The sequence below is a fragment of the Miniopterus natalensis genome, chromosome 8, assembly GCF_054644295.1.
Source record: "Miniopterus natalensis isolate mMinNat1 chromosome 8, mMinNat1.hap1, whole genome shotgun sequence".
Classification (NCBI taxonomy): Eukaryota; Metazoa; Chordata; class Mammalia; order Chiroptera; family Miniopteridae; genus Miniopterus; species Miniopterus natalensis.
In genome coordinates this window covers 11,305,065-11,322,895 of record NC_142088.1, presented here as the reverse complement: position 1 = coordinate 11,322,895, position 17,831 = coordinate 11,305,065, and the positions used below count along the sequence as shown (strand labels likewise).

At 57.7% G+C, this 17,831-nt stretch overlaps 1 protein-coding gene across 1 annotated transcript in view; it reads left to right on the top strand.

The window, feature by feature from the left end:
• SPEG (striated muscle enriched protein kinase) overlaps window positions 1–17,831 on the top strand; it is a 54,473-nt gene that overhangs the window by 29,422 nt on the left and 7,220 nt on the right. Inside the window, exons 12-32 of the mRNA XM_087819578.1 lie at window positions 1,072–1,230; window positions 1,329–1,518; window positions 1,628–1,851; window positions 4,210–4,329; window positions 4,565–4,669; window positions 5,270–5,476; window positions 5,869–5,992; window positions 6,098–6,273; window positions 8,612–8,724; window positions 9,125–9,293; window positions 9,539–9,635; window positions 9,761–9,961; window positions 11,067–11,124; window positions 11,720–11,797; window positions 11,894–12,072; window positions 12,604–12,630; window positions 13,274–13,426; window positions 13,614–13,656; window positions 14,697–14,765; window positions 15,038–17,048; window positions 17,395–17,526. Of these exons, the coding sequence (XP_087675704.1) occupies window positions 1,072–1,230; window positions 1,329–1,518; window positions 1,628–1,851; window positions 4,210–4,329; window positions 4,565–4,669; window positions 5,270–5,476; window positions 5,869–5,992; window positions 6,098–6,273; window positions 8,612–8,724; window positions 9,125–9,293; window positions 9,539–9,635; window positions 9,761–9,961; window positions 11,067–11,124; window positions 11,720–11,797; window positions 11,894–12,072; window positions 12,604–12,630; window positions 13,274–13,426; window positions 13,614–13,656; window positions 14,697–14,765; window positions 15,038–17,048; window positions 17,395–17,526 (4,635 nt within the window). The remainder of the gene's footprint in view (window positions 1–1,071; window positions 1,231–1,328; window positions 1,519–1,627; window positions 1,852–4,209; window positions 4,330–4,564; window positions 4,670–5,269; window positions 5,477–5,868; window positions 5,993–6,097; window positions 6,274–8,611; window positions 8,725–9,124; window positions 9,294–9,538; window positions 9,636–9,760; window positions 9,962–11,066; window positions 11,125–11,719; window positions 11,798–11,893; window positions 12,073–12,603; window positions 12,631–13,273; window positions 13,427–13,613; window positions 13,657–14,696; window positions 14,766–15,037; window positions 17,049–17,394; window positions 17,527–17,831) is intronic.

Sequence of the window (17,831 nt, the reverse complement as noted above, 5' to 3'; positions counted from 1 at the left end):
AAGAGCTGGAGGGAGGGGACTGGAGGTGAAGGAGGTGGGTGCAGAATAAGATGGGTCCCGTCTCCTGGGTGAATAGCATTGGGTGGGAGATGGTGCAATGCACCTGCCTCAGTAAACTCAGCACTTGGAGCAGCACCTGGCATGAAGGACCTCTGTGTCAGTGTTAGTGGTTGCTTCTGTTGGGAGCCCGTCTGCTGAGATGTGGCAGACAACCCGGATGTGAGTTCCAGTTCTTGTCCTGTCACAGACCAGCCACGTGACTTTGGACAAGTCCCTTCATCTCTCTGAGCTTAGACTATTCATCTGTAAAAAAAGGGATCATGATAATGCCTAGCTCGGGAATCGGTAGGATTAATGAGATAATGAATGTAAAGAACAAAGCACAGAGACTGGCGAAGGGTGCCACCTAATAAATGTCGGCCGTTATTATTATTAATGACATCTCTGACCTGGTCCCTGTCCTTGTTTGAAGAGTGGAGACAATGCCTCACCAGGTCGTGGTAATGAGCACCTAAGGTGACACTGGAGGGACTTGGTAGACAGGAAAGGACTAGGTCAGCATTAGGTGCTGTTACTTCCCTCAGAAGGTTGTCTGTGGGGCAGTGGAGTAGGGCGAAGGGGCATGGGCTCTATCTGGCAAGGGTAAGAGGAAGTATGGGCACCACGCAGGCACAGAGGAGAATTCCAAGGAGAGGGAAGAGGGGTGTAGGGGAGGAAAGGGGCTTGGCTTCTAGGCCCCTCTTTTATTGCTGAGCTGAGCATCATCCTGGGTGGGCAAGATGAACTGAGGATGGGAGAGCTGGTCTGGGGCCCTGGATACCCATCATATCCCCAGTCACCATGGCAGCCTGCTGCCACCCTTGCCAATCTCCACCCTCCTGAGAAGGCCCGGTCTTTGGATCTTGTCCACTGCCTCACTCTGGTGCCCAGGGACCTTTCTGGGCTCTGCCAGACTACAGCTCCTGGCCCAGCCCCCCTTTCCTGCCCAGCATGAGGGTAGGACCTGTGGGTTGGGTGGGGGTGCCTGGACTTCCATGGCCTTTCATGCCCCAGTGCTGACCCCTCCCGCAGATGAGCTGACCTGCAGCGCCCGGCTGACTGTGCGGCCCTCACTGACACCCCTGTTCACACGGCTGCTGGAGGACGTGGAGGTGCTGGAAGGCCGCACGGCCCGCTTTGACTGCAAGATCAGTGGCACCCCACCTCCCTCTGTGACCTGGACTCATTTTGGTATGGTTCTCTACACTGCAGATGTTGGGGGAGCCCCCAGGACCAGAAAACAGGACCCCTCTCTGAGTCTGCTGTGCATTCCCTCTCCCTTCCCCCAGGCCGCGCTGTGGAGGAGAGTGAGAACTTGCATCTGCGGCAGGATGGGGGTCTGCACTCGCTGCACATTGCCCACGTGGGCAGCGAGGATGAGGGTCTCTACGCGGTCAGTGCCACCAACACCCATGGCCAGGCCCATTGCTCGGCCCAGCTCTACGTAGAGGAGCCTCGGACGGCTGCCACTGGCCCCAGGTACTGCCTGGGACCCTGGTGCTGGTGGGCCTGTCACTGTGGGGCCCAAGCCCTGCCTGTGGTAGGAGGCAAAGCTCTGCGACTCTGGGCAGCTGTGTGGTTTTTACAGCTCGAAGCTGGAGAAGATGCCATCCATCCCGGAGGAGCCGGAGCATGGTGAACTAGAGCGGCTGTCCATGCCCGACTTCCTGCGGCCCCTGCAGGACCTGGAGGTGGGACTGGCCAAGGAGGCCATGCTGGAGTGCCAGGTGACTGGTCTGCCCTACCCCACAATCAGCTGGTTTCACAACGGTCACCGTATCCAGAGCAGTGATGACCGGCGCATGATGCAGTGTACGTGTCCAGGAAGGGACCCTGGGGAGTGGCCCCTCCAGCTCCCTCTTTGCTTGCAGTGCCCTCCCCTTGCTCACCCTCAGGCCTTCCTTTTCTAGCTTAGTCAGGGATGGGGCATCTGGTAGAGGGTAGCCCAGAAAGGCTATGAGGTCACCTCCTTCCTTGAGCCCACACAGCACCCTTCTGCTTAGTCACTACTCTGGACCTTGGCAGCTCTATTAGAGCTTACTAGACAGCCTGCTACTGACCGTGGACAGGTTATAGAACCTCCTGTGCCTCAGTTTCCTTATCTGTAATTGGCTTGTTAGAGAATCAGATCTGTGAATACATATAAAACACTTAGAGCAAGGCCTGGAAAATAGCAAGTGGTCAGTACGTGTTAAATCTTACGATTATTGCTATTGTTTTTGCCACCATTTCATTCTCGTCAGCAAAGCAGAGACATTTCAGTGAGAAGGCCGATGTGGGTAGTGTCTGGCACCGAAAGGATGCTTGGCCAACGTTGTTAATGAGTAGCAAGTAAAGGAGGAACTGGAGGGAAATGATGTATTTGGGACCGTGTCCTCCCAGCCTGGGGTATTTCTCATGGGAACCTCTCAGTTCTACCCTTGAAGGAATTCAAGTCTCCTGTGGGAAGGCCTAACTACCCCCATCAGACAGCAACCCCCTGGGCACCACAGTGGCCTCCTCTTGTAGCTGCAGTGAGACAAAACTCACTTTTATTGAATGCTTTATGTGTGCCAGGCTCTGAGTGCTAAAGGCCTGGCATGGACAATCTCACCTTCCTTACCACGGGCCTGTGAGGCAGGTACTATTAATCCTGTTTACAGATGGGGAAACTGAGGCTTACAGAGGGACAAACTGAGACTTGCAGAGGTCCTTGCTTGCTCAAAGGCAGGCAAGGGCCATCTGACTCTGGCTCCCACCTCCTAACCAGGATGCCCCCTCTTGCCCATGCCCCATCTCCAGTGCCATCACTGTGGCTCTGATGCTTCCCCTCAGCCCCCTGCCACAGCAGCTGTCTGCTCAGCCCACAGGCTTCCTAGCTCTCCGTCTGCTTGAGGCCCTGGCTGGGTGTCTGTCTCAGGATCTGAGCTGGCATCTCTTCTGTCTGTATCTGGGGTCAGTGGCAGCCCTTGGTTTCTCTTCCTTTATAAATAGTCTCAGTAGAGATAAATGAATGGGTGACTGTTCCATGGGAGATAACCACTAAGAGAAGGGAGGGGTGTTTGGAGACGGCTGTTATATGAAGGAGGACAGTGTAGGCCTCTTCCCCCTCCTACCCCGCTGGCGATGGCTCCCTTATCATCATTCAGGGAGCACGGTGTAAGGAAAGAGCTTCGAATCCAGAGGTAATCAAGTTCAAGCCGTCGCTCCATCATTTATTAGCTATGTGACCTTGGACAAGTCCATTAATGTCTCTGGCCTCATTGGAAAAATGAGGATAATTTTGCAGAGTTGCTGAAAGGATTATGGGGGGGAACGCATGTCAAGCAGTTGACATAGCAGACAACTCTTATTGGAATGTATAATGTAATACATATATTTGGCACTTACTGTGTGCAAGGCAGCAGATTCTGCTGGAGGTCCTGGGGGAATCAGGGAGGGGATGCAGAGTGGGCCCCACCAGGCACGGCACAGGAGGCTTCCCAGGCTGGCACTCACTTGAACTGTGTCTTGAAAAAGAAGGAGGCCTTAGTAAGAGAGAATGTTCCAGAAGGGAGGAATTTTTGAGCAAAGACCTGAAGATAGAACTCCTATGGCGTGTCCAGGGCCCGGCTGGCTTGTCAGGGTCAGACAGTGGAGGACTAGCAGGAGACGTGGCAGGATGGGAGTTTAGTCTGAGTGCTTTGGCTGCTGTCCATAAGTTGTAGGTGCCTTTAAGGTTTCCAGGTCAGGAGGCAACATGCAGTGCTGTTGGTGGAGTGTGGACTGCACTAGCGGTGGGCTTTCAGGGGGTCTCTGCTGGCAATGGGGCCACCAGTGGCCATGGGAGGGGCCTTAGGAACCAAGCCTTGTCAGAACTTTGACACAGAGATGTGACACATACCCCCAGAGGTGCAAAAAAGAGGGGCAGTCAACAGTGGTGAATGGTGTGGGAGGAAGGTGAGAAGTTGCAGAGCCTGAAGGGTGGAAGGACAGTCAAGAGGGGCCAGGGCTGCAAATGTAGACTCGGCAGTCTGGACCTAGGGTTTGCCACATGGTAGACACACTTCTTGTCTGTCTTTCCTTTCCCTGTCGCCTCCTCCCTGAGTGGATGAGGGTGAAGGGCCAGGCTTGGGGTGGCGTGGACACACCCCTCAAAGTATCGTTCTATCTCAGGCCCAGTGTCACTGTCCCTCCTCCCCCCCACCCCAGACAGGGATGTCCATCGATTGGTGTTCCCTGCTGTGGGACCTCAGCATGCCGGTGTCTACAAGAGTGTCATCGCCAATAAGCTGGGCAAAGCTGCCTGCTACGCCCACCTCTATGTCACAGGTGAGGCAGGCACCTTCCAGGCTAGCTGCATGCACAGTCTAGCCTCTGGCCTACCCAGAGGGCTGGGCGAAGGAGGGGCTTTTGCACCCACTCCCTTCCTTTATTCCCCTGAGGAGCCATCTGGCCTTGCCCCTGCCCCTGCGGCTGTGCCCCCAGCCCCTAGCCCACTACCCTGAGGCTTGGTGATCCTGTGGAACCATTGGGACCCAGTGGATGCTTGACCTGTGGCTTTCAGATGTGGTTCCAGGCCCCCCAGATGGTGCCCCGCAGGTGGTGGCTGTGACCGGGAGGATGATCACACTCACATGGAACCCACCCAGGAGTTTGGACATGGCTATCGGTGGGTTGGGCCACACAGGGCTGTGTGGTGGAGACAGGGCATGGACAGGGTAGGCTCAGGCAAGGGTGGCAAGGGAGCCAGGAGGGGAAGGCAAGGCCCAAGGAAGCATACGGGGTGGGGAGTGGACGGAGTGCTGGGGCCATGGCCAGGAGCAGCCTTGACTGCCTCCTCTCCATGGTGTATGAAGCCCTGGCTCTGGGTCAGGAGAGGCGAGAGAGGGGGCCACCACATTCCTTTCTCTTTCTCAGAGGGGTTAGGTGCTTGGGTCGTGCTCCAGGGAATATTCTTTTCTCTGTCCATGACCTCTTCCTGCTCCATGCCTCAGTTTCCCCACCTTAGATAGTAACAAGGAATTGGGATACAAGTCAAGCTCCCTCCATGCCTGTAACTGGACCCCATGCCTGGCACTTTGCTGGCTCTGAGCTTGGCTAGGCCAGTGGTTGGGCAAGAGCAGATGGGAGCAGGTAGAAGCAACAAGAGAAATTGAGGCAGGTCCTCAGAGCAGACTAATCATGAGTTCCTGGGTCCTGAGGAACTGCATGGGGGCAGGATGGGGGATGTCCCAGCAATGCCCACTTCTAACAACTGCCTCCCCATCAGACCCAGACGCCCTGACCTACACAGTGCAGCACCAGGTGCTGGGCTCGGACCAGTGGACGGCGCTGGCCACGGGCCTGCGGGATCCTGGGTGGTCAGCCATAGGGCTGCGTAAGGGGGTCCAGCACATTTTCCGGGTCCTCAGTGCCACCATCAAGAGCAGCAGCAAACCGTCACCGCCCTCGGAGCCTGTGCAGCTGCTGGAGCGAGGTGAGCTTGGGTGCTCTTATGGAGTGGGGTGGATTCTTCTGGGCTGGGAAATGGGTCCCCATGGTGGAAGCTCAAGGGCTGGTCTGGACATTAGAACTTTGACAGGAACGGTGTGGCTGGGTGTGACCTTGACTGTCAAATTGCTTCCTTCTCACTCCCAAAAGCAGCACTCAGTGGGCGAGGCCAAGGCTCTGGAGTCAGATAAGCTAGGAGTGCAGTCCCAGTCCGCTGCTCCATGACTGTGTTCCCTAGACAAATTGCTAAACCTCTCTGAGCCTCAGCTTCCTCATCTGTAAAACTGGAGCTCACAGGGCAATGGGGAGGGTCAAAAGAGCAGTAGGTACTGAGGATCCGGTGTCAAGCCCAGCATACAGCCTGTGCTCTCCTCCCAGGCCCGCCCCTGGAGGAGGCGCCCGCTGTGCTGGACAAGCCAGATATCGTATATGTGGTGGAGGGACAGCCTGCCAGTGTCACCGTCACCTTCAACCATGTGGAGGCCCAGGTCATCTGGAGGAGGTGGGGCCCCACCTTGCATGCTCTATTCCCACAAGTGGTTCTATTCCCACAACTGACCTCCCTGTGGCTGGATCCTGAGTGACCTCTCTGTCATGTGTACCTTAGTTGCCGAGGGGCCCTCCTGGAGGCTCGGGCAGGTGTGTACGAGTTGAGCCAGCCAGATGATGACCAGTACTGTCTTCGGATCTGCCGGGTTAGCCGCCGGGACATGGGGACCCTCACCTGCACTGCCCGCAACCGCCACGGCACACAGGCCTGCTCGGTCACGCTGGAACTGGCAGGTAGGTGGTAGCAGACCCCTTCCCTCTCATCCCTCTGAGGCCCACAGCCCTCTCCTCCCACCTCTAGGTGCACACATCCACTTGCCAATCTTGAGTCTTCCCTCTCAGGCCATGTCCATCTAATGGCCATAATAACACCAGAACTAATAATAATAGTAATAGTACTAATAAGATATTTATTAAGCACTTAGTACGTGTCAGGCTCAGTGCTAAGTATCTTACATGTATCACTCATTTGATATATACATCAACCCTGTGAGATGGGGGTGGTTATTAGCCTCATTTTACAGATGGGGAAACTGAGGCTGAGAGGATGCTAAGTAACAGGCCCAACCTATAAGCACAGGAGCTGAAATTCAAGCTCTGATACCCAACTCCAAAGGCAGAGGGTGCTCCCAGCTCCTGTGTTAAACACAACAGGAAATAATACCTCTAGTGTAACCAGCACAGGGAGACCAAGTCGATTTAAAAAAGAAAAAAAGCCCAGGGGAGCACATCTCATCATGAGGCTCTCAGCTCTGGGGATCCTGGCTGCCCTTCACTCAGCCTGCTGGAGAGAGCCTCCCAACCTTTGCATTGAGGACCTTTTTGTAATTTCTCCATCAAAGATGTAGTCTCTCAACCCCTAGCATGCATTAAGTAGTAATTGCCTTGTGTCCCAGTTTGTTAATTAACTCTAGACATATGTAACTGCCACTCAGAATTTCAGACCAATGCCAGCTAAACAATGTTACCTGCTGAGTAGATACAATTCCAACCAAATGCAAATAAAGTGACATTTTAGTTAGCCCAGGCATACTTATCATGGGTAAATGTGCATTTTCTGGTGCCTTTAAAAAATTTATCAAGTTCAGTTGAAATAGCCCAGTCCTTTGACCTTCATAGAGCCCATCCTCTCATCCACCTATGTCCCCCATACACTAGGAACCAGATTCCTAGAGGGGAGGGAGAGCATCTTTAAAGTGAGAGAAGTGACAGGAGGGTATGAGGAGAAGCTGGGGAAGCCCTACTGGCCCCCCTGTGGATGGTAGATAGGGTGAGGCCACAGATCATCTGGGCCCGAAGTCTCCCTTTTATGTGTCTGCCCCTTGCTCAGTTTCCCCCCACTCCATCCCCTGTCACTTCCTATTCAACCACCGCTTTGCTCCTTGACAGTACCATCTGCAGGACGCATCTTTCTTTCCAGATATAGGAAGAGGCCCTGGCCACCCAGAGCCCGCAGCGTGGTGGCTGGGACAGGGACAGGGGGACTGTGTTCCAGCCAACCAGGGCTAGAACAGGCCTGGGGCTTGGATCTACACCCTGTCCCACTGTGCCCCACCCCCATCCCTAGGCAGGGCAGTGGCCCCTTCCTTCCATAGCCGCCTCACTGTAGCATCTTCCCCACTCCCAGAATGCCCTCCCCTTTTATCTGTATGAAAGCAAGCAGCGTGCCTGTGATGGTGGTGTCCCTGCCCAGCACCCCTGCTCTGCCCTCAGGGCCTGATCACTCCCACTCTTCTAAAGGCGGAGACCCTCAACCATGCTCAGGGAGGGGCGCAGGAAGTCACAGGCTCCTCTGCGAAGCGCATTGGAACATGTATTTAATTCCATCATGAGAATTAGAGGCCACTTTTTAAGGAAGTAACATGATCGCATGATATGTGTAGAGAATAAAATCAGAGTCACACGTGGGAGAACTAAGCTGAGATTCGGTACCAGTTTGTTTTTCTTGCCATCTCCAAGATGGCCAGAAGGCCCCTTAAGCATTTAAATAAGATTCAGAGAGTAAACTTCAAGACAGAGGCAATGCCATAGTGAACTTGATTCGGGGTCACAGGCTGATGGCCTTCAGGGCTCAGGACAGTGAAGTCCAAGAAGCCCTCAGTGGGACTGTGCAGAAGGGCGGTCGCCCACAGGGGGCAGCGTTGAGCCACTCCACGCCAGCCCATTCATGCGGTGAGGGCAGAGGCTCAGGATGGCCAGCCCTGATTCTCAAGAGAGGCAGGAAATCTAGATTTCTTTTGTGTGTGAAAATCTCCTAAAACCTCAAAGCTGGCAGATGAACACTGAGAGTCAAACAAAGCAAGTCTGCACCCTCCGGCTTAGGCTTTCTGGGGTTTGAAGGACATCGCCTGTGGATTCACAGGGAGAGCGCTTGGTCCAGGCCAGGGACTCTGGTGCTCCCACAGGCCTGCCGAGTTTGAGAGCCCCGGTGGGTGAGGTGCTGGGGCTCTGGGGAGTGGGAGGGCGGGTCTGGTGAGCCAGTTGCTGAGGAAGGGCTTGGAGAAGAGCTGAGGAGACAGGCCCGTGTGACCCCAACATTCTGTCCCCCTCCCACCCCACTCCTGTGTTTCAGAGGCCCCTCGCTTTGAGTCTATCATGGAGGACGTGGAGGTGGGGGCTGGGGAGACCGCTCGCTTTGCTGTGGTGGTTGAGGGGAAACCGCTGCCGGACATCATGTGGTACAAGGTCAGAGGGTGATGAAGGCCTCAGGGGAGCCCTGGCCTGGGGCTGGCTGGGAGCCTGGGAGGAGGGGGAGGGATTTCCTGGGAGTGTGGGAGGGGTCCAGGCATCTTAGGAGGAGGGGATCTGAGACAGAGAAGAGCAGAGGTGCTGCCAGACATGAGGTTAGAAGGAAGTGGGACCCAGGGGTGCTGAGTGACGCTGGCAGGGGTGTGAGGAACCAGGGGCCTAATTGGGGGGTACAAGGCTGTTAGTGGGAGACAAAGGGTAGAGCTGATTCTGGGCCCTGGGGGGAAGCAAGGCCCCTGGGATAGGGGTGAGACTGGGTCTCTGGCATGGAGGTAAAGCTGGGTCCCAGGTGGAGGTGAAGCCAGGCCCAGGCCGGAGGTGACGGCCAACTCTGTAGGATGAGGTGCTGCTGACCGAGAGCAGCCACGTGAGCTTCGTGTACGAGGAGAACGAGTGCTCCCTGGTGGTGCTCAGCACGGGGGCCCAGGATGGAGGCGTCTACACCTGCACTGCCCGGAACCTGGCTGGAGAGGTCTTCTGCAAAGCAGAGCTGGCTGTGCGTTCAGGTGGGCCAGGGCTCAGGGGAGAACGGCAAAGTGCTCACCCCCAGGGATCCGATGGAGCCCCTGGCTAGGAGTCACTCATCCCGCCCTGCACTCCGTGGCCCCCACGTCTTCCAGCCCCGGCACCCCACTTTGGGCTTCCAATGTTTTAGCTCCTCTTTTGCCTACTCCATCTACCCTGCCTGCCTCAGTCTCTGCCTCATTCCTCTCTCGCCCTTCCCATCTAACGCCAGGCATCTCTTCCTCAGCTCAGACAGCTATGGAGGTGGAAGGGGCCGGGGAAGGTGAGGAGCAGCGAGGAAAGAGACTCAGCGACTTTTATGACATCCACCAGGAGATCGGCAGGTGTGGGCCAGGAGAGGGTGTGGTGTCTGGGGGCCAAGAAAAGCTGGGTCTGGAGCCAGGACAGTGTGGAGAGTCAGGATTGCAGCGACACCTGAATCCCATCCTCTCCCTGTGTCATCACCCAGGGGTGCCTTCTCCTACCTGCGGCGCGTGGTGGAACGTAACTCAGGCCTGGAGTTTGCAGCCAAGTTCATCCCCAGCCAGGCCAAGCCAAAGGCATCAGCGTGGCGGGAGGCCCGGCTGCTGGCCCGGCTCCAGCATGACTGTGTCCTCTACTTCCATGAGGCCTTCGAGAGGCGTCGGGGACTGGTCATTGTCACCGAGCTGTATCCTGGGAGAGGTTGGGTGTCTGGGGGATACCTGGCCTGAATGACTGGTCCTTGTAACAGCCAGTAGTAACATGTTTCACATTTAACAAAATGGTCCCATTGACGATGGGAGGGGCTGACTATCTTTACAAAATGTCCCTTGATAATTGGGAGTTCTCTCAATATACTTCACAAAGAGAAGTCTGGAGACTTCTGCAAAAACCAACATTTTCTGCCTCTCCCCCCCCTCTTTATGTAAGCGTAAACTTACATAGTACTTAATGTGTGCCTGGCAATGGTCTGAGTTTTATCTATTTAATTCTCATGTATACCTGCCTATCTTGAGAAATTTTATCATCCCCATTTTACAGATGATGAAACTGAGGTGTAGAGAGGTTAAGGCACTCACTGAAGTCACACAGCTAGGACAAGGCATGCAATTTTGATCACGAAATGCAGTACAGTGTATCTGAATGTTTGAAGTGACCCCATTCCAGATAAGCATCAATACTTGGCTTTATTAGGAGGCTATTTCCATAAAGAACGGATTTCAACTTTGTGTGAGAACTATTGTTAAATGAAGGCACACTATGGTGAGGATGCTGGGTGGTTGGTTTGTCACTTTCACTAGCAGGGTGACCATGTGCTTCACACCAGGCTCCCAGTCTGCACTGTTAGAACCCAGACCTCAGCAACATGGCCAATTATTATATGTCATGGACCTTCTAAGTCATTCTCGAATAGAGTCAATAAGTTCCATCTACAGTCAACAAAATTCTGCTCGAACTTGATCTCTGTAAATACCTCACAGGGTGGGCAAGAGATGTTATCCCCATCTTATTCCTGAGGGAATCTAGGCTCAGAGAGGTTAGGTGCCTTGCTTGAGATCCCACAGCAAATGAAAGTACAAGCAGGGTTGTTCTATCTGTGCACCTGGGTGACAGGTGAAACAATGAGGACACAGTTGCTAACTGGTATCAGAAGTGCTTTAAGGGAAAGGAGAGCCCTGTGCTGAGCTGGAATCTGACTTGCGCTCCGGCGGGGCGGGGGGGGGGGGGGGTTACTGCCCAGGGAGGGCTGGGCAGTTGGAACTGGTCACTGTTCTCCTTGAACCCTGACATAGCTGCACAGAGGAGCTGCTGGAGCGAATGGCCAGGAAACCCACCGTGTGTGAGTCTGAGGTGAGGGCAGTGGGTGGCAGGGGTCAGGTTGGGCACTAGCGTTCACCCACCTGAACTCTGAGAGCTGAGGGGTGGGTCCTGGGCATGCCATCTGTGCCCATGAATAAGCCAAGGGTGGTAATGGAGAGCACTGTCAGGCAGGCAGCAGAGCCCCCTTTCTCCGTCAGACTGCCCCCCCCCCCCCCCGGACTGGCACTGTCCTCTGTAAATCTCGGCAGACCCACCCTGCCCCTAACTCTGTGTTTCCCAGTCCTCCCCAAGTGAACATTCCTCAAACATCACTCCCAGGAGGAGCTCCACCCAGACTCTATCCAGTCTCGCTGCTGTCCTGCCACGGAGGCTGTACAAGTTGTGCACTGTGCAATTCTGTTTATTATAATGTAAACGACTCCCTTCTATAATCATGGTGCCTGACCCTGTAGCTGTATGTGGAGGCCCTAGGTCTCAACAACACAAACCTATGTTTCAATCCTCTCCTTTGGCCATCCGAAGGCCACTTAACAGGCATGGCCTGACATCTTGCCACAGCCCTGGTGGGGATCAAACATAATACCCCACGCTTCCCCCACGGACTCTGGTTCACCTGTTTCCACAGATCCGGGCCTATATGCTGCAGGTGCTAGAGGGAATATGCTACTTGCACCAGAACCATGTGCTGCACCTGGATGTCAAGGTGAGGTGCAGGTGGGGGTGGGAAGCAGGCAGCCCCTGTGGGAGCCAGGTAGCGGGGTGTCCCCTCTTCACTCAGCTCCCACACCTTGTCCTGCAGCCTGAGAACCTGCTGGTGTGGGACGGTGCAGAGGGTGAAGAACAGGTGAGGATCTGTGACTTCGGAAATGCCCAGGAGCTGACTCCGGGGGAGCCCCAGTACTGCCAGTATGGCACACCTGAGTTTGTGGCGCCCGAGATTGTCAACCAGACCCCTGTGTCCGGAGTCACTGACATCTGGTAATGTTGGCACACTGAGCTGCTGGGGTGGGCCAGGGCAGTTTCCCTTAGTGCTGGGGAGTAGCTTACGGGCAGAGAGGAACTTTACTAAGCCCAGACTCCTTCTCTGACAGTCAACTGGTGGCATTGCTCACGGGTCCCTTGCCCACATTACTGCCTATCCATTAATCAGGGATGACTTGGGCACTGAAGGCCTCAGGCCTGTCAGTCCTTGGTTCCTTGTCTCCCCTGGGTGGTCAGCTGCCCCCTCTGTAGCCACCTTGCCTCCCCCCAGTGAGGAAGGCACAGTCCCTCAGTTCCCAGATGTCTCATGGTTTCCTGGGCTGGTCCTGCCATGACCCTTGACTCCTCCAGGGATGCCTAGACCTTTGAGTTCAGAGTCTTCCCTGCAGGAGGCATCCCTGTGGCCATTTGTCCATGACAGTGTTTGCAGAGATGACAGTTCTTGCTATATTCTTGAGAGCCAAGAACTGCTCACTTCTGGTGGGAGGTGGGCTGTCCTCTCACCAACCCACTCTCTTTTCCCCACAGGCCCGTGGGCGTTGTTGCCTTCCTCTGGTAAGGACTTCTATGTACTCAGGACCCCAGTCTCCAACAGTCTCTTAGCAGGCCCCCCCAACATTTGCAGGGCCTGGAGCTAGAGAGAAGTTGGGGTGTGCAGCCCACCCTTCTCTTCCACACTCCCTGTTCCTTCCTGTATGGCAGGGGGCCTCATGTGCATGTATGTGGACACCCCAGTCTGTGTGTCCAAGTCTTCCACCATCACGCCCCTCCATAAGGGGTGGGCACCCAGGCTGGGTGGAGAGAGGCCAGTGCAGGCTCAGTGCCATTTAGGCAGGAACTATAAGGTCCTGACTGTCCAGCAGGGACTGGAAGGAGCAGGCTCAGGCTCAGGGAGGCATATCCCCTGAGCACAGGCTCCTCACCTCAAGGACAGGCCACAGCTGGAGGAGGGACAGAACAGGTCCTCTAAAGCACAGGCCCAGTGCAGGAACCCAGTTGCCGCCATTCCGGGATGGTGGTGGGAGCAGGACTGGCAAGTGTCCGAAAGATTCTGTCCAGATTCACCCAGCCTCTGTCTGCCCCACAGCCCCGAGGCCTCCACCTCTCCCAGACTCCGTGTCCCCACTAGCATCCCATCATCTCTTGCTGAGCCCTAGGGCCTGGCCCACCTCTCACTCAGCCCTCTGCTCCCCTGCAGTCTCACGGGAATCTCCCCATTCGTTGGGGAAAATGATCGGACGACATTGATGAACATCCGAAACTACAACGTGGCCTTTGAGGAGACGACATTCCTGAGCCTGAGCCGGGAGGCCCGGGGCTTCCTCATCAAAGTGCTGGTGCAGGATCGGCTGTGAGTACGAGGCCCTGGGGAGCCCCCACCTGCAGAATCCCCTAGTGCCACCCCTACTGCTGTACAACCTCTGCCCATAGACATCCAATCCCCCAAGTCCTTAGAGGCCCCATTTCCCCAAACATTTATTGACTGACTGACTGAATTCATGAATGATGAATCCCTTCTTAATCCTGTTCCTTTACAGGAGGCCTACCGCAGAGGAGACCCTAGAACATCCTTGGTTCAAAGTGAGTCTAGTTCTGCAAAGTCATGGCAGAAGAGGTGGTGGGAGAAAGAACATTAACAGCTTCATTTATTGAGTACCTACTGTGTGCAGTTACTGTGACAGGCGTTTTATATACTTCTGATCTATCAGCCTCAAATAACTCTGTAAAGGAAGTTATAACTCCCACTTTGTCGATAAGGAAACAGAGGCCTGAGTTGGGTTAATCATGGATTCCAAGGCACAGATCTGGACTGCCTATCCTGGGGGTCCCCATCAGGGTTCTTCCTGGCTCTTGTGACCAACCCTGGTCCTCCTCACTCCTGTGCTTCCACCTCTGTCCTGCACTGGCCCCACGCACTGTGGTTGGTATGTGGCCTGGCCTCTTGGTTTTGAGTTCTGTGCGGGCAGAGTTCTCATTCATCTTCAAACCCCAGCACTGCAGGGCACAGTGCCAAGCGGGGGGGGGGGGGGGGGGGGGAGGGGTCAGCTAATGACCCAGAAAGAGCGACTGAATAAACCATCCATTGGGAATTGTGCTGGGTCAACTGAAGGCTGAGGTAATTCTGGTGTCTGTCCTTGGAGAACGAACCTTGTCTCCCAGATCAGAAACCAGCTCCAGAGAGGACAGCCTGGGAGGGTGGCTGGGGGAGGCATCTGTCTTGGTCTGGCCCACCAAGGCTCCAGCTATTTGGGGCACTAGCTCCACATGGAGACAGGTGGCAAGGTGGGCAGTAGGGCCAAGGCCAGCGGCCTAAGCACAGGCCTTCCAGGGCAGCCACTATACCAGGACAGGGCCTTGAGCCCGGGTATAAGTTCTAAAGCCCACCCCAGGAGCCACTGGTTTTTGGCCTCTCCACTTAGGTTCAGGGAATTTGTCTACATGTGGGCACCTTGGCTGTGGGAGTTATTGTGACAGATCCAAGGGGAAGGGGACCCCCAGGACCCTGGACTCAATGCTGCTTGGCCCTCTGTTCCCTCGTGTGGACTTTGTCTCCATTGCCAAACCTTGAGGGTCTAGGTTGACAAAGGACTTCCCTAAGTCCCTCTTTCCCGGGTTTGCAGACACAGGCAAAGGGCGCAGAGGTGAGCACGGATCACCTGAAGCTATTCCTCTCCCGGCGCAGGTGGCAGGTGAGTTTGACTGGGTCCTGCTCTGTGCCTTCCACTGTCCCATTCTGCAGCCTTCTCTCCAGCCCTGCCTTTTTCTGCCCTGAGCCCTCATTTCCTACTCACCCACCCTCATCTACTTTTTACTCTCTCAACTCCCAGTGTCCCTCCTGCCCCCAGCCCTCTCTGTCTGCCTTAGGCCTCCCCCCCCCCCCCCCCCGGGGGCTGAGGTGGGCCTGAGCGGGTCAGTCCAGCCCCAGGGTCCCTCAGGTCTGACTCCAGCACTTTGTCTTCAGCGCTCGCAGATCAGCTACAAGTGCCACCTGGTGCTGCGCCCCATCCCTGAACTGCTTCGGGCACCCCCGGAGCGGGTGTGGGTGGCCGTGCCCAGAAGAACGCCACCCAGTGGGGGGCTCTCCTCCTCCTCTGACTCTGAAGAGGAGGAGCTGGAGGAGCTGCCTTCAGTGCCCCGACCACTGCAGCCCGAGTTCTCAGGCTCCCGAGTGTCCCTCACTGACATTCCCACTGAGGACGAGGCCCTGGGCACCCCAGAGGCTGGGGCTGCCACCCCCATGGAGTGGCAGGAGCAGGGAAGGGCCACCTCTCAGGACCAGCATGCCCCCAGCCCTCCGGCCCTCCCCTCCCCAGGCCAGGAGCCTCCCGCCGGGTCCAGTCCCCGGCGGGGAGAGCTCCGGAGGGGCAGCTCAGCTGAGAGCGCCCTGCCCCGGGCTGGGCTGAGGGAGCCGGGCCGGGGCCTGCAAAAGGCCGCGTCTGTGGAACTGCCACAGCGCCGGAGCCCCAGCCCGGGGGCCACCCGCCTGACCCGGGGAGGCCTGGGTGAGGGTGAGTATGCCCAGAGGCTTCAGGCCCTGCGCCAGCGGCTGCTGCGGGGAGGCCCTGAGGATGGCAAGGTCAGCGGCCTCAGGGGGCCCCTGCTAGAGAGCCTGGGGAGCCGTGCCCGGGACCCCCGGCTGGCGCGGGCTGCCTCCAGCGAGGCAGCACCCCGCCACCAGCCTCCGCCAGAGACTCGGGGCCTGCAGAAGAGCAGTAGCTTCTCTCAGGGGGAGGCAGAGCCCCGGGGCCGGCACCGCCGTGCTGGGGCGCCCCTCGAGATCCCTGTGGCCCGGCTTGGGGCCCGCAGACTACAGGAGTCTCCCTCCTTGTCTGCCCTCAGCGAGACTCAGCCATCCAGCCCCGTGCAGCCCAGTGCCCTGAAACCCGGTGCCCGCAAACAGAGCGCCCCCAAGTCTTCAGAGCCTCCTGCCGCCACACCCAGTGCTGCTGCTCAGCCTTTGGCGTCCCAGCCTGCCCACGAGAAGGCCCCAGAGCCCAAGGCAGAACCAGTCCCCGCCCCCAAACCCACACAGCCCCCCGTGGCTCTGCAAACTCCAGCGGCCCCCCTCACACCCTATGCCCAGATCATTCAGTCGCTGCAGCTGGCCGGCCACGCACAAGGCCCTCAGCAGGGCCCTGCCACACCCCCAACGGAGCCCAAGTCCCACCCTGCCGTGTTCGCCAGGGTGGCCTCCCCGCCTCTGGGAGCCTCTAACAAGCGCGCGCCGTCCGCCGCGGCGCCCCCAGGGCCGGCGCCCCCAGCGCCAGCCGAGAAGGCCCGGGTGCCCACGGTGCCGCGCAGGCCGGGCAGCAGCCTCAGCAGCAGCATCGAGAACCTGGAGTCCGAGGCCGTGTTCGAGGCGAAGTTCAAGCGCAGCCGCGAGTCGGTCCTGTCGCGGGGCCTGCGCATGCTGAGCCGCTCGCGCTCGGAGGAGCGCGGGCCCTTCCGCGGGGCCGAGGGGGACGACGGCATGTACCGGCCCAGCCCCGCGGGCACGCCGCTGGAGATGGTGCGGCGGCCCGAGCGCTCGCGCTCCGCGCAGGACCTGCGCGCGGCCGGGGAGCCGGGCCTCGCCCGCCGCCTCTCGCTGTCGCTGTCCCAGCGGCTGCGGCGGACCCCGCCGGCGCGGCGCCCCCCGGCCGCCGAGGCGCGCGGCGGGGAGGGGCAGGGGGAGGGCTCGGAGGCCGGCAGCTCGGCGCGCGGCTCCCCCGCGCTCGCCGTGCGCAGGCGGCTCAGCTCCACGCTGGAGCGGCTGTCCAGCCGGTTGCAGCGCAGCGGCAGCAGCGAGGACTCGGGGGGCACGTCGGGCAGAAGCACGCCGCTGTTCGGACGGCTGCGCAGGGCCACGTCCGAGGGCGAGAGCCTGCGGCGCCTGGGCCTCCCGCACAACCAGCTGGCCGCTCAGGCGGGCGCCGCCACGCCCTCCGAGGAGTCCCTGGGCTCCGAGGCCAGCGGCACGTCCGGCGGCTCCGGTGAGCAGGGGCAGGGGCAGGGGCAGCGTGCGGGAGACGGTGTGAGCAGGCCTGGGTGGGTGGAGGGTGCGGGGCCGGGGTGACGGAAGAGGGTGGGCCTCGATGGAGGGAGGCCCTGGGAGGAGGCGGGGCCGGGCACCCACCAGAAAGAGGCTGAGGAGGTGCTGGGGGCCCTGCGGATGGAATTGGCGTGGGCTGGAGCTGGAGGCTGCGGGGCAGAGGCTGGTTTGGGAGCAGGCCAGGCTGGGGCTGGGTGCACTCTACTTCTCTTGGGCTGAGGGCTGCAGAGAGGTGGGAGCTGTCTGGCCCTGGCTGGGCAAGGGCTCAGGTGCCTGGGTCTTCACAGCTCCTGCTGAAAGCCGGAGCCGGCTGCGCTGGGGCCTCTCTCGACTGAGAAAGGACAAGGGGTCATCACAGCCAAACCTCTCTGCCAGCGTCCAGGAGGATTTGGGTCACCAGTATGTGCGCAGCGAATCAGGTAAGAGAAGCCTGCTGGGTGAGTAGGCCATCCTACCGAGGGGACAGTCCTAGCTGGGTGGGAGATGGACCACTTTGAGGAGCCCGGGCAGTGATGGAAGGGAGCTGGAATCAGGAAAACAACAACAATCATAATAACTGCAGCAGCTGTCATTAATTAGCAGCGCCAAGTGTCTTATTAAGCACTTTACAAGGGCTGCCTCCCTCAATGCTCCCACATTGTTGAGGAACTGTTATTTGCATCATGTTTGTATTTTACAGGTGAGGAAACAGAGGCTTAGCCATGCTAAATAGCTTGTGGAAGGC